This window comes from Ovis aries, chromosome 1 (assembly GCF_016772045.2).
Source record: "Ovis aries strain OAR_USU_Benz2616 breed Rambouillet chromosome 1, ARS-UI_Ramb_v3.0, whole genome shotgun sequence".
Classification (NCBI taxonomy): domain Eukaryota; kingdom Metazoa; phylum Chordata; class Mammalia; order Artiodactyla; family Bovidae; genus Ovis; species Ovis aries.
In genome coordinates, this window is record NC_056054.1 from 86,050,058 (window position 1) to 86,071,375 (window position 21,318).

At 42.4% G+C, this 21,318-nt stretch overlaps 1 protein-coding gene across 1 annotated transcript in view; it reads left to right on the plus strand.

Moving 5' to 3' along the window:
- The window catches only part of FNDC7 (fibronectin type III domain containing 7), a 42,663-nt gene that overhangs the window by 13,679 nt on the left and 7,666 nt on the right, over nt 1-21,318 (plus strand). Inside the window, exons 2-10 of the mRNA XM_027964827.3 lie at nt 323-341; nt 4,426-4,680; nt 5,650-5,910; nt 9,874-10,131; nt 10,753-11,007; nt 12,474-12,731; nt 13,451-13,705; nt 17,493-17,747; nt 20,564-20,824. Coding sequence (XP_027820628.2) covers nt 323-341; nt 4,426-4,680; nt 5,650-5,910; nt 9,874-10,131; nt 10,753-11,007; nt 12,474-12,731; nt 13,451-13,705; nt 17,493-17,747; nt 20,564-20,824 — 2,077 coding nt within the window. The remainder of the gene's footprint in view (nt 1-322; nt 342-4,425; nt 4,681-5,649; nt 5,911-9,873; nt 10,132-10,752; nt 11,008-12,473; nt 12,732-13,450; nt 13,706-17,492; nt 17,748-20,563; nt 20,825-21,318) is intronic.

The following is a 21,318-nucleotide window of genomic DNA, read 5'->3' on the forward strand; positions in this document are numbered from 1 at the left end:
GAATATCATTATGTTTTAAGGACAAAGGTTTCTAAAATATCTGTCAGCAACTAGTGAACTAGTCACTAGGCAGATTCAGGAAGAAAAATGAAATAGTAATACGATCTGCCTTCAGCCTCTCAATTCTGTTTAGGATTGCTTTCTGGTAGATTTTAGTATTGGGAAATAGTTTGTGCAAGTTGCTACTGTGTGTAGATTGGAAGATTGCTCACGTTATGTATAAACATGTTGTTCTAAGTGATTCCTGCTCTAATTTAGGTGTTATATTTCCTCAAATGGTGTTTTTCATTATAGTCCTAATTTTCTAAACTTTTCTTTTCAGGTTGCTTCAACAAAAACAGGTAACATTCCCTGAAATGCAAGTTTACCCTACCAATATTTCATTTTCATTTCCACTGTTAATTCTTATACTGCCCTAAAATAGAAAGGCTATACCAAGAAAAATATTCAACATTTTTTGAGTACTCATATTGTGAGTGTAACTGGTAAGACAAATACATCGATCAAACTTTAAAGATACATCCTCATAAGATATTCATCTTGAGCTGTATAGAGTCATGCAGTCATAGATTTTTCTCAGACATAGTTACCCATTAGTAAAATATTGCAATGATTATCATTCCAGTCAAAGAAACAAGAGTGAAGAGCCTAATTTATGTTTTCTTATTTGTCTTCTAGGGAATTAGAAGAGAGAGCTAGAAACAGTTTTGATGAAAATTTCAAGATTCTCTACTTTAATAAAAAAGATTTTATACCTCTAATATCACATCCATAAAATATAAATAATGATAACCCAGAGCTAGAAAAAGTCTTTCTTTTAGAAGATTTTATCACCATTTTTCTTGAATAAATGACTAAAGGCAAGGATTATTTCTCTACAGGCTTCTCCTGGCTCATACATTCTAGAAATTTAAGTCCCTAGAATGGAAATTTATGTTCAGAGATTTAGATTATCTGAAGAAACCGTATTATATCAATTATATCACAAATAAACTCTCTTAGAAATTCAGTACAAGAAAGAACAGTTTTTATTTATTATTTTATTCATTCCACAGAAACAGAAATGTAAATAAAGCAATTAAAATATGTGATAGAGATTTATGACTGAGCCATAAAAATCTGTGCTTATAAAATAGGTTTTTAAAAATTATTATATCATGCTTTATTCTTACCTATTGTTAAGACACCTTCAGGGCTGACTAGGAAGCTGTGAGAAGAACTATTTGGCCATAGATATGAAGTAGTTTTTAAAATAATAAGTGGCCTTTAAATGGATGAAATCCAGCTCTGCTGTCTCTTAGAGGGTCCCAGAACATCCAGACACACTGGGCCCTCAAAATGGGCCCCTTTTCAATCCCACTATCCACACTATTTGAGAGAAGGAATGGGACAGACTGAGATACTGATGATGCTGTCAATTGATTTATCCTGTCTTTTCAACAGATGCAAAGTGTTTTATTGATACTGCATAGGAGGTTTCATTTGGTGTGTGTGTATTTTGATTTTCTCTGGGCTCTTGGCATCAGCTACTTATCTGTGTCTGATCCCTGGGGCCAGCTGGGATAATTTAGATCTCTGAGTTGGTAGAATGCACAAATGCTGAGACTCAAAGGGTTTCACTTTTGGTTGACTGCAAATCTAGGGAATAAATTTTTCTCTTTCATCGATGCAGTAAGTGGGCCAAATATAGAACCAAGGAAGAGTGAAGAACCACTGCTAACTTATGGAGACTTACACGTCCTACTCAATCTCTTATCTTTTAAGGGAAACATAGTACAGCGATGTTGATCTTTCTTCGTTGCCATTACTGGTCAGATGCTGCTCTAGATGCCATGTGTAAACGGGCATTCTGTCTCTCCGGCCTGTGCCTACCCCAGACCCTCCAGAATCCCACCTCCTCTGGTAGCAACCCCCACCCCCATGGCAGTACCATGAGGCCTGGCTTTTCCAAACCCAAATTTGCTAGCCCTGGTTCATACACACACACACACACACACACACACACACACACACACACACACACACACACACACACCCTTCCTACCTTTTGATGTGCCCTTACATTCACTATTTCACTTAATCTTTACTATCTTAAGATGCAGACGTTTTACATTTCAAAGTAAACTCAAAGATGTAGGAATTATTAGTATTCTGTATATTCAAGACAGAAAACTGAGACTAGAAGAGGTATCACTTGTGCATGTCGATGCATGCATGCTCAGTCGCTTCAGTCGTGTCCGACTCTTCGCGACCTTGTGGACTGTAGCCCGCCAGGCTCCTCTGTCCATGGGATTCTCCAGGCAAGAATACTGCAGTGGGTTGCCATGCTCCTCTCCAGTACACGTTCACAGAGAGAAGCAAATGGCAGAGCCAAGGCTCAAACCTAGTATTCTGGAATCTAAATCCTTTTCTATTTTTTTGCCATGAAACTCTGTGTTTCATCCTGCTGATACTGGCTTTATGTACTACTATGCTGGGCAACTGTGCCCCTCCCAGATTAATTCAATAGGACAAAGTTTATGGAGTCCTCAGGCTCCTTGACATGCCTGTCATGCCAGCCTTTTAGATGCCTTTCAAATGAACTACTCCATTAAGGCACTGTCACAACAAAGTCCAGTTTGGTTGTCAGTTGTCCAGGAAATGAGTCCATTGCAATGAGCAGAACTGGCTAACAGGAGATAAGATGAATAATGGGGTCAAAGGAAGAAGCAGAGGTTGAGAGATACCACAAAATCAGAGGAAAGAAGGCCAAAGACTAGCCAAGGACAAGTAACTGGGGCGCAGAAAGGGGATGAGTGTGTGGGAGGAATGAATGTGAGACCCCTGTGGGGGCTTTCTATCCTGCAGGGGGGTGGGGACATAGGCGCTTCCTGCAGAGTCAGCTTCTGCTGGCAAATGGCTAAGATGAATCTCTGCAACTTCTCCCCAGGATATATAAGCCATCAGAGTTTTCTTTTGATGGTGAAGGAGACAGTCCCGGGTGATGTTCAAGGAATGTCTGGCCAGTGCACAGTGGACTCTTTGTCCAATCTTGCAGCATGGGTATTTCTGAGATGCTGCCAAAGCCAGCTCTCTTGGCCTTGGGGACGGAAAGAGAAGGTTGTCTGTGTCATGCACAAGGCAATTTGGCAGGTGGGGGTCTGCTGGAGGGAGTTGATACTGGCAAATCACACATCCACACTGTATTTACGCCTTCTCCTCTTTGCCCTAGAGTTTTGTTCTGCCCTTTAGTTTTGAATTTGGCACACAGTGATCTTACCCAGCAAATCCAGTGTTGTTGTTGTTTAGTTGCTAAGTTGTGTTGGATTCTTTTGCGACCCCATGGACGGTAGCCCACCAGGCTCCTCTGTCCGTGGGATTTCCCAGGCATGAATACTTAAGTGAGTTGCCATTTCCTTCTCCAGGGGATTTTCCTGGATCAGGGATCTAACCTGCATCTCCTGCATTGGCAAGCAGATTCTTTAGCAGTGAGCCACCAGGGAAGCCCACAATTGCAGTTCATTAAACATAAAACCCAGCAGTTTTGGTTTGACCTTTTCTTCCACTTGGACCTCCTACACCTAGAGCATTTTTGTGTCCGTGGAGTTTTGCAGAGTAGTCGATCTGATTGCCATCTTGTATCTCCTACCCCATTCCCAAAGTATAGGAATGCCTAGTGTAAACTCATAACATAAGCATTCATCGCCTCCTGGCAAACCATGGCCAGGTCCAGATGAGGAGGGACCACAGCAACTCATTCTTATTCTGGGGCAGATATTTTGATAGAGAAGGAGAGAATAAAGTTTAATTTTAAATATTTTATATAGAAGAATCTGAAAATTGTTATTCTCTGATAATACTAAAACAGTACAATTATGAAACATCTCAATTCTCCCTCCTTTTCCATTAGGTGAAATACCACTTGGGAAGTGTGCAAAGTGCATGAATGGAAATCACAGCTATGGCAGGGATGGGGGTTGGAGGTGGGTCATCACTAGAGGCAGTGGAGCACAGTTGTGGGGCAGGGAGGCGAGATTAGGGACAAAGCAGGCTGGGGATTCACAAGATGCCAAGTTGGAGTAGAATCCTCCAGAGTGAAGTCCTTCCCTTACTCTCTCCCTCCCCTCAGAGTTCTTTCTCAAAATTATTTCCCATTCTTACTTAACTGTTTTAAAAGTACAAAAAGAGGCAACTGGAAAAAACCTCTTTGAAATCCTATTCCTGAATGGGAACTTTGAGCTTTCTGACTCTCTTCTGAAAAGTAGTAGCTTTACCTTTTTTTTTTTCCATCTTTCTTTCTTTTTTTTTTTTTTTTCTTGATCAGGAAAATAAAGGGAAAGTTTATGTCTGAAGGATGGCATGAGAATGACTTAGTTTGAAGAGTAAAATGATGAAAGAATCTTTATAGGTACTCTAACTAATGTACATCTTCAAAATTTCTTTTAGCTCCCAAAATACCCACTATTGATCAGGCTTATTCAAAAATCAGCAACAGTATCACTGTGGAATGGGCTACAGTGCCAGGGGCCACCAGTTACCTCCTCACGGCCAAAGACGGGAACACTGTCATTGAGACCACGGTGGCCAATTCCCCAGGCACTGTGACTGGCCTGAAAGCTGCAACCTTGTACCAGATCACCGTCAGATCCATCAGTCCTGCGGGGAGAAGCCAGGCATCACCTCCAAAACAGGCAAAGACAGGTAGCTAGATGCTCATCCTCTGCTGAGCAATTGCTTGTGACCTGAATCAATTGTACTGAGGCTGCAAATGCATGATGTAATTCTTTGTCTTGTGAGTGCTGATGATTCAGGGCCCAGAAGTGAAAGCCACCAAGTGACACTTTTTTTTTTTTTTAATTCAAATAACTGTGGAGGAGGTGGTATTTAAATTCCAGATGCTTTGGAAAATAAAACCCATTTGGGGGCATTGTTAAAAGCATCCCTGCTTTTAAAATCTCTGAAAAAGGGATTTCTGTTTTTAACCTCGGTTATCTATGAAGATATGATGGACACATAGGAGTGATTTTGCTGCTTTGACTTATTTGAAATAAAACCAGCTCGAGTTTGTCATCAGCATGACTTAAATTGGTTTGATGAAGTTATACCTTGGCATACTTCTGAAAGGTTGTGTGTACATTAAAATAGTATAAATTATCCTTTCTCTTATTGATTTATTTTATGATTAAGAGGTTTTATCTAATTTCTTACCAACTTCCGGTTGAATTCTAATATTAGAATTTCTGTTCCCATTCCTCTGCTGTGTGTATGTGCTAAGTCGCTTCAGTCATGTCTGACTCTTTGTGACCCTGTGGACTGTAGCCTGCTAGGATCCTCTGTCCATGGGATTCTCCACACAAGAATACTGGAGTGGGTTGCCATATCCTCCTCCAGGAGATCTTTCCAACCCAGGGATTGAACCTACGTCTCTTATGTCTCCTGCAGGCAGGTTCTCTACCACTAGCACCACCTGCCACTCTGAGTCATTTGCTGAGTCATCTGGAATTAATACACATTTAAATAACAATTATAACAACTCTGACATGAATCCTATTGCAAAGCAAATAATTTTTTCATAATATGGATAATCAAGCTCAAATTTTCTATTCCTAAATTTGAATTATCCTTGATCGCACTTTCATAATGCAAATAGACATGTTCTTGTCTTTGCAGTACTGGCGGCACCTATTCTACAAGTAAGCTCTCCAAGTTCAGACTCTATTCTTGTGCAGTGGGAAGCTGTATATATGGCCATTGGATTCTCTGTGTCCATTATGCAAGCTAATGGTTTGGGTAGAATATGGAAAGAAAATACCACCAACACCTCCTTGACATTCACCAGTTTAGACTCCGGGACTCTCTACACCATAAAGGCCTATGCGTGGAATGCCAATGGAACCCCTGGGGATGACTCCACCTGCAATCAGAGAACAAGTAAGGACGTCTCAGCTCAGCCCCATATATTTTCCTTTTTGATTAATGAGAAGGGCTGTGCACTGCAGCCAATGAGAGCAGCGATAAGTGATAAGTACAGAGCAGCTGGCAGCAGATATTTAAACTTATTATAAGCTTATTTATAGTGTGTTGGCAATTCCCCCCAAGTAGTTTCAATGCTCTCTGCATGTGTGAAGAAATGCTGCTCAGAGTACACAGAGCATGGTAACCCCATGTCTACCTCACCCCCACCGTCCCATAGCTGATTCAGCATACATGTTCAATATCACACAGCAGGAAACAATTCTTGTTAGGCTTTCCAGTTACCTCTTGTCCCTTCCTAGGTTTAGACCAAGAGTATAGACAAAAAGAATTGGGCCAAATAAGGATTTATTCAGCAAACATTTAATGAGTGTGTCCAAATTTTGAGGTGGTATTACGTAGAGATATAGCAGCAAGCAAAATAAACTTCCTGTTATGATGAGAATTTTAAACTTCCTGAAGTGGTGAGAATTGATATTCCAGACGTATTTCCCAAAGCCCTCTCTGTAGGCCTGAGGCCAACACAGGGCTTCCCACTACCTCTCCTCCAGCTGTAGGCCGAGAAGCTGGAGCACGGTGTGTGTTCTCACCATCACTATCCCAGGGAGACCAACCAGGGCCTCCTACTCCATGATAACTGGAAGCCCAAACTGAGGTGCGGCTATGAGCCCAAAGAATAAGAGGGAGAGAGAGGGAAGGGGGGAGATTTTCCCTTCTCTTGAGGCAGAGTGAGCCATCTTCTGACAATGAAGCCTGTTATTGAGTCTCCAAGTCATGTCTGACTCTTTTGCAACCTCATGAACTGTAGCCCATCCAATCTCCTCTGTCCATGGGACTTCCCAGGCAAGAATACTGGAGTGAGTTGCCGTTTCCTCCTCTAGGGGGTCTTCCCAACCCAGGGATTGAACCCTCATTTCCTGCATTGACAGATGGATTCTTTTATCACTGAGCCACCAGAGAAGTCCACAATGAAGTCTAATAGATGCCAGACTCACCAATCAGATTAACTCTTTCATCTCTTGAGGATGTCCAAGGAAAAGGCAGAAAGAAAACAAAAATGTCCTCTCCAACAGTGCCTAAGTTTGAAGGGCAGTGAAAGTTGCCTTGTCTCTGAGCCAAGGCTGAAATGTAGGGAGAAGAGAAGGGTTTGCCTTTTATAATACTTCTCTAGGGAGGAATTATAACAAGGTGACCCTAAGGTGATTCATGATGGGCCTGGTGAGTTAGAATGTCTATGATAAACCAGTCTCCCTGGGCCTCTTCCAAGGCATTCACTCATTCTTTCCTTCCACAGACATTTACTGAGGGCCTGCTATATGCTGAGCATCGTTAGCTGATGAGCATACAAATCTAATAAGGCATGATTGCTACACCCGAAGAATTGATTGTGTCCCAGGAGGGGCCAATGTGTAAATAATGGTTACATTTCTGGGTAACAGGTTCTTTGATGGAAAGATGCGCAGGCACAGGGGGGCTTCCCTGGTGGCTCAGATGGTAAGGAATCTGCCTGCAATGCAGCAGACATGGGTTCGACCCCTGGGTTGGAAAGATTCCCTGGAGAAAGGAATGACAACCCATTCCAGCATTCTTGCCTGGGAAATTCCATGGATAGAGGTGCTTGGTGGGCTGTAGTCCATGGGGTCACAGGGAGTCGGACATGACTGAGTGACTAACACTAACTAACAGGCATGGGGTGGCACAGGGGAGCATCTACATCAGGCTGGGGAACAGGGAGAGCCATCTCCTAAAAATGATTGGTCTCTTAAAGCCTTCCTCTTCACTTGTTTCCCTATGTTTTAAAAAGTTTTAGAGACTTTAGACCTAGATTCTGTATTAGTTTGTTAGGGCTGCCACAACAAAGTACCACAAACTAGGTGATACAGAAGTTTATAATCTCATGGCTCTGGAGTGCATAGGAGTCTGAAATCAAGGAATTGGCAGGATTGGTTCCTTCTGAGGACTATGAGGAAATGGTATGTTCAGGCCCTTCTCCTTGGCTTGTAGACGGTCATCTTCGTGTTCACATGGCATTCTCCCTGTATGTGTATGTCTGTGTCCAAATTTTAACTTCTTTAAAAAATTAATTAATTAATTATTTTTGGTTGCTGCGGGTCTTTGTTGCTTCATGCAGGCTTTTTTTAGTTGTGGCAAGTGGGGGCTATTGTTTGTCACAGTGTGTGGGCTCTCTTTCTCATCACAATGGCTTCTCTTACTGTGGAGCACGGGCTCTAGAGCACACAGGTTTCAGTAGTTGTGGTACTCAGGCTTAGTTGCCCCACAGCATGTGGAGTCTTCCCAGTCCAGAGATCAAACCTGTTTCCCCTCACATTGGCAGGTGGACTCTCAACCACTGGACCACCAGGGACATCCCAAACTTTCTCTTATAAGGTTTTCAGTCATATTGGGTTAGGATCAACCTAATGATCTCAACTGATTACATTTGCTAGGACCTTATTTCCAAATGGGATCACCTTCTGGAGTACTAGGGGTGAAGACTTTGACATAGGTCTTTTTGGTGCTTCCCATGCCCCACGTGGGAAAATCAGATTGTCCTAAAATACTGCAGATGACCACTACCAGCCTTGACCCAGCATTACCCCAGGGTAGATCTGCCTCTGCAGATGAGCTGACCATACAGCAGAAGAAGGGGCCTGTCAAGACGGCCTACAGGAGAAACATGGCTCGTGTCTGCCTTGCAGACGACCTGAGTCCCAGTTTCCTCACACAGAGCCTTTCCTGTTTAATCCCACATCCCCACCCCACCATATGTGTCTGAAGGGTGCTAGTCTCTGCACATAAGCTGTTCTCTAAGGTTTGTGGATGAGATGGTTGGATGGCATCACTGACTCAATGGACATGAGTCTGAGTAAACTCCAGGAGTTGGTGATGGACAGGGAGGCCTGGCATGCTGCAGTCCATGGGGTTGCAAAGAGTTGGGCATGACTGAGCAACTGAACTGAACTGAAGGTTTGTGAGGTGGGCCTTATTATAGCACAGATTCCAGAGGACTGAGGCCAACTTTTCTCCTTCCCAGCCCAGGAGAACCTTCCTCAAGCTTTTTTAAGAGGACAACCCTGAGGAAAGGAAGGCCTACTTTTAATATCGTAAAGGAAATTGTTTTGGAGACAATAAAAAACTGACTTCCTGTGTGGTCATCACACTTGACACTTTCCTTCCTTCCCTTTGGTTTAGAATGAAAGGAAGTCTGCTTTTCTTTTAACAACAGGGACCTAAAAGCTCTTACATGTCTTAGCATGTATCAAAAGTAAAGAAGAAATGCTGCTGAAGCTAATCTAATTTTATCAGTCTATAATAGAATACTTTATCTACATCTTAATGACATACCCACTTGGCTCTCCTAGCCCATTGTATTTAGAATTTCATTTAATTACTTCAATCACTTATCAGATTGTGTGTTCACTCATTCACATATTCAAAATATGTTGATTGAGACTTCCCTGGTGGTCCAGTGGCTAAGTGGTCTTAGCCACTAGGAGCCATTGGGAACTCCATGTTCCCAATACAGTGGGGCCAGGTTCAATCCCTGGTCAGGAAACTAGATCCCACACACCACAGCTAAGACCTGGCATAGCCAGATAAATTAATTGCAAAAGACTCAAAATATGTTTACTCAGCACTTACATGTGCTAGGGACTGATATTAGATCAATTTTACACATTAAAAAATAACAGAAAGATTAAATAACCTGACAAAGTCATAGCTAGTTCCGAGTTTGCATAGTTAATGGTGGGTGTATTACCAGTTCTCAAGTACCCTTAATCCCAGTTTTATGCTTTGTACACTTGCAATTATCCTGTTAATGGAGTACTTCATCCTTCAAGCTCCTCAATATTGCTAGGCCAAATCTTACTTGGGTTCTTGAGTCTACTGCAAAATGTCAATTGTTTCTCAAAAATGTAGGTCCAGGTACTCCTGAAAACATTCAAGTCTCTTTCGATAGTGGTGCTCTGAAGGCGTCTGTTTCGTGGGCACCGACAGAAGGAGCCTTCAACTATACCGTGATGGCTTTGAGTGACTCTTCCAGGTTGAGCTGCAGTACAGCTTTCAGTTCCTGCACCATCTACTCTCTCCAGTGTGGAACCAAGTACCTGATTTCAGTTTCAGCAAGTAATGATGCCGGATCTAGCAGATCGACTTCAGCAGTGACTTTGAAAACCGGTATGTAAACAGGAGCGAGATCACTGGGGGCCTGGCAAGCCCAAGTGGCTGACCTTAGGGAAACAAATAATTACATCACAATGTTCCAGAATGTTCCAGAATGCACTAGAACAAATGAAAGCAAAAGCCTACTCTAAATGGAAGCATAGAGTTGAACATTCTGAGGAGTCTGAATAATGTTGATAGTGAAACCAGATCTTGTGCATTGGAAAAAGCACTTTGAAAATTAAGAGGCCAGTTTCCTCTTCTAGATCTTTCACTAATCAGTCTATTTTCTTTTGCATTTGTAAAGTTGTAAATATTCTAAGATCCAGTTTGATAACAACTCTAGCTGTGCAGCCCCTTGTTTACATCATGTTTCACAGACCTAGGCCTGGTAGGAGCTATTCTTTAAGATAAACAGGGAATGTCTATAGTTTGGAATATGTGTTTAGATATCCGCCCTCTTTCATTCTTATCAATGTGATAAAGACATACATATATGGAAGTCTACACTTCAATTTAGAAATATTTGTGTGTTTTGAGAATGTGAACTAACATTTAGTGAACAGCTGCTATGCAAAGCTGCAAAGAAAATCTCTTGTAGTACTCTCACACTCCTTTTTATTTATCATTTCCTAGTTGCTTGTGCACCTGGAAGAGTGGCGATCCAAGAAGATCCTCCTGGCCACCTGTCTGTAGCTTGGTCCAATGTGGATCTGGGTGATTACTACGTGGCCTTCGTGAAAAGTGATGATGGCTTGGAAGTACATTGCAACACTTCCCTCACCCAGTGCAATTTCTTATCTGAGTGTGGCTTCACTTACTTTATTAGTGTTTTTGCCTATAACAAGGCAGGGCAGAGTCCTTTGGGTGATGTGTTTAATTATACCACAGGTGAGTTGCGCTTGATGTTTGTAAAGGGAGTTCTGAGTTCACTAAAGTCAGTAGCAGAATGGACCACCCATTGCACTCCTTGACTACCTGGGAGTCATTTTAGGTCCAAGAATGGAAAGTGAGTTCTTTCCTGGGGAATTTGGACTAAGTGAACTCAACCTTAACAAGAATACAAGGTTTAGGAGTGAGAAGAAAGGAAAGATTGTTGCTATTCAAGCTTGCTCTGAAAAATTGAACCCTCCATCCAGATCTACTCATTGTTCATCACTGTTCTGGATCCTGAAGGGAAGGCAATCCTTAGGTCTCAGAGTTCACTCTTTCTCCAAGCCCAGAAGACAGAGGTGCAATGGCAAAGATGCCACATGGTGTGGAGAGTTCTGGAGTTGGACACCTGGGCTCAAGTCCTAACTTGACCACTAACTCATTTGTAAAGTGGAAATAATGATGTCTACCTCGTTAAGTCCCTGAGTATCCACCACTGCAAAATGGGACAAATAATCAGAAGTACATGAATGTGAAAGGGTCTTTGTATGTAAGAAAAGCACAGTGCAAATATTTTTATTAGCAGCTTTATTGCTGTTACTATTATTGTCCTGCACTAGACTTGGGCCTTCTACAGGGCAGGGATTATATCTCATTCATCTTTTCATCCTGAATGCTTTTCATAGTGTGACTGGCATATGGGAGATACTCAATTTTAAAAGAATGAATGGCGTGAGAGACTTAAAATTAACTATATGTACAAATAAGAATACAGTAATACAACTATATAAATAACAATTATAGCTGGATTACATACATTTTTATCCGGATGAGGGAATCAAATAGTTGGTGCCTTTGGAATTTGGAGTCAGAGGCCATCAATAAGGTCTCAAGGGCCTTCCAGAGGGAGTGGTTTTGAACTGGATCTTTAAGGATGACTGGAATGTCGGTGGAGCAAGAGCATTCCAGGGAAACCCCATATGAGTTAGACATTTGCCACAATTTGTCCTTGAAGTAATGTAGGGCTCTTCTAAAATGTACTAATGAAAGGCTTCCTCCTCTCCTCTGCCCCATAGTTTTATCTAGTTTAGAGTTTGGAAAGACTGATAGAATCTAGAAGTTAGATTAAATGTGATTTTGTCAGGCAGGAGAATGGTCCCACATTCCAGTAGAGGGGACACAGTCTCTGAAACACAGGGAAAAAACATGCGCGTTGGGTGGGGAATTAAGACGTCAGGTGAGGCAGGGGGTGTGGGGAGCAGCTGGATGTGTCGACAGGGTAGAGCTTACTGTAACCTTGAATGTCATGCAGAAAGAAGTTATCCTCTATGTAGTGGATGTCAGGGAGGATCACTGTTGGACAGACCTGTAGGAGATTCTTACGGTGACTGCAGAGACTCCTGGGCACGGAGACGTCGGGACTCAACGCCCCTCTGACAGCGTGGCTCCTGTACTGACGTCCTTCTCTCTGCTCCTGCTTTCAGCTCCCTGTTGTCCTAGTGACATTAACCCTGTGCTGGTGTCCAGTGACAGAGTAGAGATTGTCTGGTCTCCCGTCCGAGGTGCTGAACTTTATGAAACAAAGGCTGTGGATGGGTTCAATGTGGTTGAGTGTAATGACACGGCTCCAGCTTGCACGCTTTCTGCTCTGGAGTGTGACACCAAGTACAACATCACAGTGTATTCCTTCAGTGAAGTCCGGGGCAGCAATACATCATGTACTTCCCAATTCATAACCACAGGTATGATACAGCAAGGATTTTGTTCACCGATGTCTGGATGGCTCACCTCTATGTCCCTCAGGAAAGGCATTCAGCAAGTATGGTAAAAAGGTTAACTGCCATTAATGACTCTTGGTAGGGATCCTGAGAGCCCCTCTTACAAAGGAGAGGCAGAAGAGAAGGTGGAAGAGGGAAAGAGGACAGCAAGAAACAGGAAACCCTGGGGAGCGTGGAAGGATTGGCTGGTGATTACCTCAGCCATTCACATCCTCCTAGCTTTTTGGCCGGAGAAGGCAATGGCAACCCACTCCAGTACTCTTGCCTGGAAAATCCCAGGGGTGGAGGAGCCTAGTGGGCTGCTGTCTATGGGGTCGCACAGAGTTGGACACGACTGAGCGACTTAGCAGCAGCAGCAGCAGCAGCAGCAGCAGCAGCAGCTTTGGGGCACCTGCCTATAGTCACACCATGAAGGTGCAAATGTTTGTCTTAATTACTTTTGCTTTTGGAGTTCAAATGGCTCCTTAACATTTTCCAGTTAGCCCAACACTATGGGAATCTAATACCATCTGTCAATGTCAGCAAGGTTTCCACACAAAGGCTCTAGGAATTTGGCCTGAGCACAAGGTATGGTTGAAAGTAATCATCTCATTTAGGGGAGAAAACAAATGTACAAGTGTTAGACCAAAATCACGTGTGATATTTCTTGACTCTGTTTCCGTTCATAATCTAAAATCTCTTAGCTCCTTGCAGTCCTGAAATCAAAAACATTTCAAAGGATGACTTTTCCATGATTAACGTGCGCTGGCGATCCACTAATGATGAGGCCACTTACACGGTGACTGCCCAGGGGGAGAAAGGGCGGCACCAGTGCAGCAGCACCGGAGAGTCCTGCACCCTGGGGGGCTTACCCTGCGGCTCAGTGTTCTCTGTCACCGCTGTGGCCGAAACACCCGCAGGACGGAGCCTGCCCAGCTACAGTGTGCCTCTAGAGACAGGTAAGTAACTACATACAATGGAATGCAATGGAATATCAGTCAGCCAGAAAAAGGAATGAAACTGGGTCATTTATAAGGGCATGGATGGACCTAGAGGGTTCATACAGACTGAAGTCAGAAAGAGAAAAGTAAATATCGTATAATATCATTTACACGAGGAATCTAGAAAAATGGTATAGATGATCTTATTTGCAAAGCCCAAACAGAGACACAGACGTAGAGAAAAAATGTATAGATACCAAGGAGGAAAGGGGAAATAAGTGAGAGGAACTGGGAGATTGGGATTGACATATGTACTACTGATACTAAGTGTAAAACAGACAACTAACGAGAACCTACCGTGTAGGTCAGAGAACTCTACTTAATGCACTGTGGGGACCTGAATGGGAAGGAAGTCCACAATGGAGGGGGCATATGTATATGTATGGCTGAGTCACTTTGCTGTACGGGAGAAACTAACATAACGTTGTAAAACAACTATACTCCAATAACAAATAATTTAAAAAAAGTAAGAAATGGGTATGTAGCAACTGCAACCTGAAACTTAGTTCCAGTGGGGTCCTTAGGAATTGTTTTAGGACATGAACTTTATGACTTGATTTACCCTAAGTGTGGTAGAAATACACTAATCTCAGAGAAGCCTTTCAAAGAGCCCAAGTCTTAGAAAACTTTCAACACAGGTTCCATATAAATATCATCCGAAGGCTCTAGTATATTCATACACCAACATCAAAGGAGGGATCCACTGACTCTGCAAAAACATTTCTTTGACTTCATATTCCCCATGACATAGTCTACCAAAGCATCTAACAAGTGACCAAATGAGCTGGCTTATTATTTATTTCTTTGGTTCAGCCCTTTCAAATCTTTCTCTAAAAAAGGCTTTCTGAGTTTCAGTTTCCTAATTGGTAGAAGAGGATAATGGCTTCATTGGGTGGTTGTGAATATTACATTTTTTATGCTGCAAAGGACTTAGCATAGTGCCTGCTGTATGGTAGAAGCTTGATAAAAGAAAGCTGTTATTACTTGATAACATTGTGTGTGAATGAAATATAGCAAATTACTTAAAGCCTTTGGGTCTTATTTTCTCTTATATATAACGATAGATGGCACTTTGGAACAGAGGAGTTGAAACATAAAAGGCGGCAGAATAGGGACAATGCCAAATATGCAGGAAGGTTCCCAATATCCTATATGCTGTATAATGGATCTTTGAAGAGTTGAGAATTGATTGTGGTACTCTTAGAATATTTTAAGCTTTTATATAAACTATGTTATAAGGTTTTATATCAACTATGATATGTTTTATATCACAATGCAAAAAGGCAAAATGGTTATCTGAGGAGGCCTTACAAATAGCTGAGAAAGAACAGAAGTGAAAGACAAAGGAGAAAAGGAAGTATATACCAATTTGAATGCAGAGTTCCAAAGAATAGCAAGGAGAGATAAGAAAGACTTCCTAAGTGATCAATGCAAGGAAACAGAGGGAAACAATAGAATTGGAAAGACTAGAGATCTCTTCAAGAAAATTCGAGATACCAAGGGAACATTTCATGCAAAGATGGGCACAATAAAGGACAGAAATGGTATGGACCTAACAGAAGCAGAAGATATTAAGAAGAGGTGGCAAGAATACACAGAAGAACTGTACAAAAAAGATGTTCACGACCCAGATAACCACGATCATGTGATCATTCACCTAGAGCCAGACATCCTGCAATGTGAAGTCAAATGAGCCTTAGGAAGCATCACTATGAACAAAGCTAGTGGAGGTGATGGAATTACAGATGCTCATGATGATGCTGTGAAAGTCCTGCACTCAATATGCCAGCAAATTTGGAAATCTCAGCAGTGGCCACGGGACTGGAAAAGGTCAGTTTTCATTCCAATCCCAAAGAAAGGAAATGCCAAAGAATGTTCAAACTACCGCACAATCGCACTCATCTCACATGCTAGCAAAATAATGCTCAAAATTCTCCAAGCCAGGCTTTAACAGTATGTGAACCAAGAACTTCCAGATGTTCAAGCTGGATTTAGAAAAGGCAGAGGAACCAGAGATCAAATTGCCAACATCCGTTGGATCATGGAGAAAGCAAGAGAGTTCCAGAAAAACATCTACTTCTGCTTTATTGACTATGCCAAAGCCTTTGACTATGTGAATCATAACAAACTATGGAAAATTCTTCAAGAGATAGGAAATACCAGACTACCTGATCTGCCTCCTGAGAAATCTGTATGCAGGTCAAGAAGCAACAGTTAGAAATGGACATGGAACAACAGACTGGGTTCCAAATCAGGAAAGGAATATGTCAAGGTCAGGCTGTATATTGTCACTCTGCTTATTTAGCTTATATGCAGAGTACATCACGTGAAATGCCAGCCTGGATGAAGCACAATCTGGAATCAAGATTGCCGGGAGAAATATCAATTACCTCATACACGCAGATGACACCACCCTTATGGCATAAAGCGAAGAACTAAAGAGCCTCTTGATGGAAGTGAAAGAGGAGAGTGAAAAAGTTGGCTTAAAACTCAATATTCAGAAAACTAAGATCATGGCATCCAGTCCCATCACTTCATGGCAAATAGATGGGAAAATAATGGAAACAGTGACAGACTTTATTTGCGGGGGGGGGGGGGGGGGGGGGGGGGGGCTCCAAAATCACTGCAGATGGTGACTGCAGGCATGAAATTAAAAGACTCTTGTTCCTTGGAAGAAAAGTTATTACCAACCTAGACAACATATTAAAAAGCAGAGACATTACTTTGCCAACAAAGGTCTGTCTAGTCAAAGCTATGGTTTTTCCAGTAGTCGTGTATGGATGTGAGAGTTGGATTATAAAGAAAGCTGAGCACAGAAGAATTGATGCTTTTGAATTGTGGTGTTGGAGAGACTCTTGAGAGTCCCTTGGACTGCCATGAAATCAAACCAGTCCATCCTAAAGGAAATCAGTCCTGAATATTCACTGGAAGGACTGATGCTGAAGCTGAAACTGCAATACTTTGGCCACCTGATGCAAAGAACTGACTCATTGGAAAAGACCCTGATGCTGGGAAAGATTGAGGGCAGGAGGAGAAGGGGACAACAGAGGATGAGATGGCCAGATAGCATCACCAACTCGATGGACATGAGTTTGAGCAAGGTCCAGGAGGTGGTGATGGACAGGGAGGCCTGGCATACTGCAGTCCTTGGGGTTGCAAAAGAGTTGGATACGACTGAGTGACTGAACTGACTGATCAACTATGTACCATGAAATGCCTGAGAAAGGCGAAACACATTTTATTGCAAATGTGATAATACGTATTAGGAGAAGAGGCAAATGCAACCATTGCATTGAAATTTGCAACTGGAGTCATTAAAGCTGAAGAACAACAAAGGATTTCTTTCTTATACTGAAAAAAGTTGGGGAGAACCACACATTAATTACCCACAGCCAGTTAGTGAACTTCGTTCTTGGGGAAAGCACTTGCTATAAACAGTGATGTTAAATAATGTATCAGAGAGAATGAGATTTTGCTTAACAAAAGGACATTTTTTAAGTTTTTAACAATTTTTTATTGCAGTATAGTTGATGTTCAATGTCATATAAGTCACAACACAGTGATTCACAATTTTTAAAAGTTATGTTCCATTTATAGTTATTAAGGATATTTTGATTAACAGTTAAAGGTTTGAGAAATCTAGGATACTGACTGAAAGACAGACAGAATACCATGCTTTGTTGTTTTTCACAAATAATCCTTAGTGGAAATAAATTCCCAATTTTTTTCTTTTTCCCCATTTGAGCGCCGTGCTGCTCAGCCAGTCTGATGGTAACTCAGGTCACTCAGTCAGTAATCAACGTGAGCTGGACGGTTGGGACTGGGGCCCTAACCTATGTGACGGTTCTGCAGTCACACACGGGACAGTCAAAGTGTCACACCCATCAAAACCACTGCCTCCTGGGATGCATCACATGCGGCATCAATTACTCAGTGGCAGTAAAAGCAGTTAGTGCCACTGGGTTGACTGCGGACTGCGCCTACCAAAGTTACTCCTCTAGTAAGTGAAATCTAGTCTCTAGTTCTAGAGTATCAACAAGGACCTTGACTATTATAGATCCAGACATAAGCCCTTCCATCTCATTTAAAAGCATGCTGCATCTCCACCAAGCTTGCATGATAAATTCAGATTGCTTTCTAAAATGTTTGCAATTTTCCTCTTGATTCAGAACCTCAAAGCTTCAGAGGCTTCTGTTGGTCCATGCTAAGTCACTTCAGTTGTGCCTGACCCTTTGCGACCCCCTGGACTGTAGCCTGCCAGGTTTCTCTGTCCATGGGACTGTAGCCCTGTATCTCACCAGGCTCTTCTTTCCATGGGATTCTCCTCGCAATAATCCTGGAGTGGGTTGCCATTTCCTCCAGGGATCTTCCCAACCCAGGGATCTCTCTGTGTCTCTTGTCTCCTGCATTGACGGGTGGGTTCTTTACCACTATCACCACCTGGGAAACCCTGTTGGTAGTGGGTGAATGAACTCCTTGATAACAAGGTTCAAGTGGACTTTCTCTGAAAGAAGGTTTGGTTTATATATGATCTAGCTACATGTAGTACAGAGTAACTCAGCCTGGCAGAGTTTTCAGAAAGCATTTAGATCATATATTCTATTTGGCTTGAATTTTTTGTTTCTCAGTATTATTGTGCTACTACCTCTCTCTTCTAAACCACTCCAGCTTCTCCTATGGTATCTTATTTTAACAGGCTTCAAGAGCAAGTATTGCATTTTGTTCTTCACAAAGGCCTAACAATTAGGGAATGGCGGGAGAAGTAAGGAGTGGTACAGGGTTAACAAATAAGGTTTCACTGGTATGATTCTAGTCCACTACAGTGGCTGTTTAGAGCACTGTTTCAGGGAAAAAAAAAACACTCTCAAGATTAATGGGATGGATCTCAGGCTTAATGGGGCGTGAGTACCGCACCAGTTAGCTGCATCTGTTCTGAGGCATGGGGTGGGAGAGGTGAAATATAATTTTCATAGGACTTCCCTGGCTGTCCAGTGGTTAAGACTTTACGCTTCCACTACAAGGGGCTCAGGTTTGATCCTTGGTCAGGGAACTAAGATCCCATAAGTCTTTCGACAAAAATTTAAAAATAAATAAAATAAAAAATAAAATTTTGGCATCCCAAAGGCAGTAGGGGGCTTCCCTGGTGGCTCAGAGGTTAAAGCGTCTGCCTGGAATGCAGGAGACCTGGGTTCGATCCCAGGGAAGATCCCCTGGAGAAGGAAATGGCAACCCACTCCAGTACTCTTGCCAGGAGAATCCCATGGATGGAGAAGTGTGGTAGGCTACAGTCCATGGGGTCACAACGAGTCGGACACGACTGAGTGACTTCACTTTCAAAGGCAGTAGAGTGAGTCTTCAACTTAGGAGTCTAAAGATATGGCTTCTTAAACTGTCCTGCCTTATCTTATTCCCTGATTCTATTTCCTCATTGGTAAGAGAAATAGGAATGATTATGGTGTGAAAGTATTTAAAACCTGCTGCGTGCTATGTGCTAAGTTGCTTTGTGTGCATTTGTTAGTCACTCAGTCATGTCCATGGAGAAGGCAATGGCACCCCACTCCAGTACTCTTGCCTGGAAAATCCCAAGAATGAGGGAGCCTGGTGGGCTGCCATCTATGGGGTCACACAGAATCAGACACGACTGAAGCAACTTAGCAGCAGCAGCAGCAGCAGTCATGACCGACTGTTTGCGACCCCAAGGACTGTAGCCCACCAGGCTCCTCTGTCCATGGAATTCACCAGGCAAGAATCCTGGAGGGGTAACCATTCACTTTTCCAGGGGATTGTCCCAACCCAGGGATTGAATCCAGATCTTCCACATTGCAGGCAGATTGTGTACTATCTGAGCCACCAGGGAAGCCCAGAACACATATGTAATCTGCTTTATAATTTCTTTCATTAGAGTTGTTGCCTAAGTTCTCACCTAGATATCCAGTTCTGGAAATATAGTCCACTGCTTACCTTCACACCTAAAAAACCTTGTTTTAAAGAATGAATCAAAGGAACCTAATTATCTTAATACTTATTATACAATAACATCTTTATTTTGTTTACTGAGGAATCCACCATTTGACACCTAATGTGTGGCCTGCTCAAGGTATTCAGTAAAGGAAAAAGGGAAAGTACCCAGTCAGCTAGCATAGATGAAGTGTGGACCAGCGACAAGGATCATGTTACTCAGCTCAGCAAAATTTAGGTCTTTGAAAAGACCTAAATCTGAATGCAGTTAATTATATCTAAATTGAATCTCACTGAAATCATTATGGGCTTTCCAAGTGGCTCAGTGGTAAAGAATCCTCCTGCAATGCAAGAGACTTGCAGGCGATGCAGGTTCAATCCCCAGGTTGGGAAGATCCCCTCGAGCAGGAAATGGCAACCCACTCCAGTATTCTTGCTTGGAAAATCCCATGGACAGATGAGCCTGGGGGGCTACAGTCCATGGGGTTGCAAAGAGTCAAACATGACTTAGTGACTAAACAACAACAAAAATCATATTATGGGTATTATGGGTAGGATGTTATGAAGGATCTTGACAAGGATTCTGTGTATTTGACTCATAAAGTTTGAGTCATATACACTTCTTATCTGCCAAGTACTTGGACTCTCCATTGTTCTCTATTGAAAACTCATGGCCCACCTCACCCTCACACATGGATCTCTAATCATGTGGCCCAGTACAGAAGGAACTTGATACCCCCTCAAATCTTGCTCTAATCAGTTGTCATTTAGAGTAGGACACTTACTCTGTTTCCCATAGTAGCAGAGGCTAGGTTTGTGGTGATGGTGGAATAGTGATGTGTTTGTTTTATTCTTCAGGTGCCTGCTGCCCTTTAGGGGTGAAATTATATAGGCTGGGCCCTAATGGCATCCGGATCCACTGGCAGGCCTCCAGGGGCTCTGCCAATTACAGCACCGACCTCTATGGTTCCAAAGGCATTTTCACATGTGCCCCAAGCGCTGGCCTCAGTTTCTGTGATGTTACCGAGATACCCTGCGGGGATGTGTATACCGTGATGGTCTCACCAGTTGCTGAGACAGGACTGAAGCTTACTTTCTGTCCAAAAAAAATATATTCAGGTAGAGAAAGTTATGACCCTTTATTTAAAACTAAACCTTGACTCAATCTGTGAATGAAGGCTAAGAGCAATCACACTTTGCTATGTAGGAAGATCAAAAAGGGCCTGACATTTCTACATCCTATAGGCAGATTCTGGCAACAGGAGACTCCAAGCTCCTTTGGAATTGTGATACTTTATTATAATTTGATTAGGAGGTACTCCTTTCATCCCTCTCCCTCTCTTCAGAAAAAGGACCAGATGCTTGCTTAAACAGTAAAATAGATTTAAAGCAATTTTCTGCTTTGAGATTTGAAGATAGGGTTTTATCATGGTTAGAGATAATGACAGACAACATGGAATATTTGAAATTAAGAGACTTGAACCTTTATTTGCACAGATTCAGACTTATGATTGAGGGAGAGTTGGAGGATCAGAGAAAAACAAATTTATAAATCATAAGCTAGGTTTGGAAATACGAGTGGGCAGACAGTCTGTGATCACAAAACATGACTG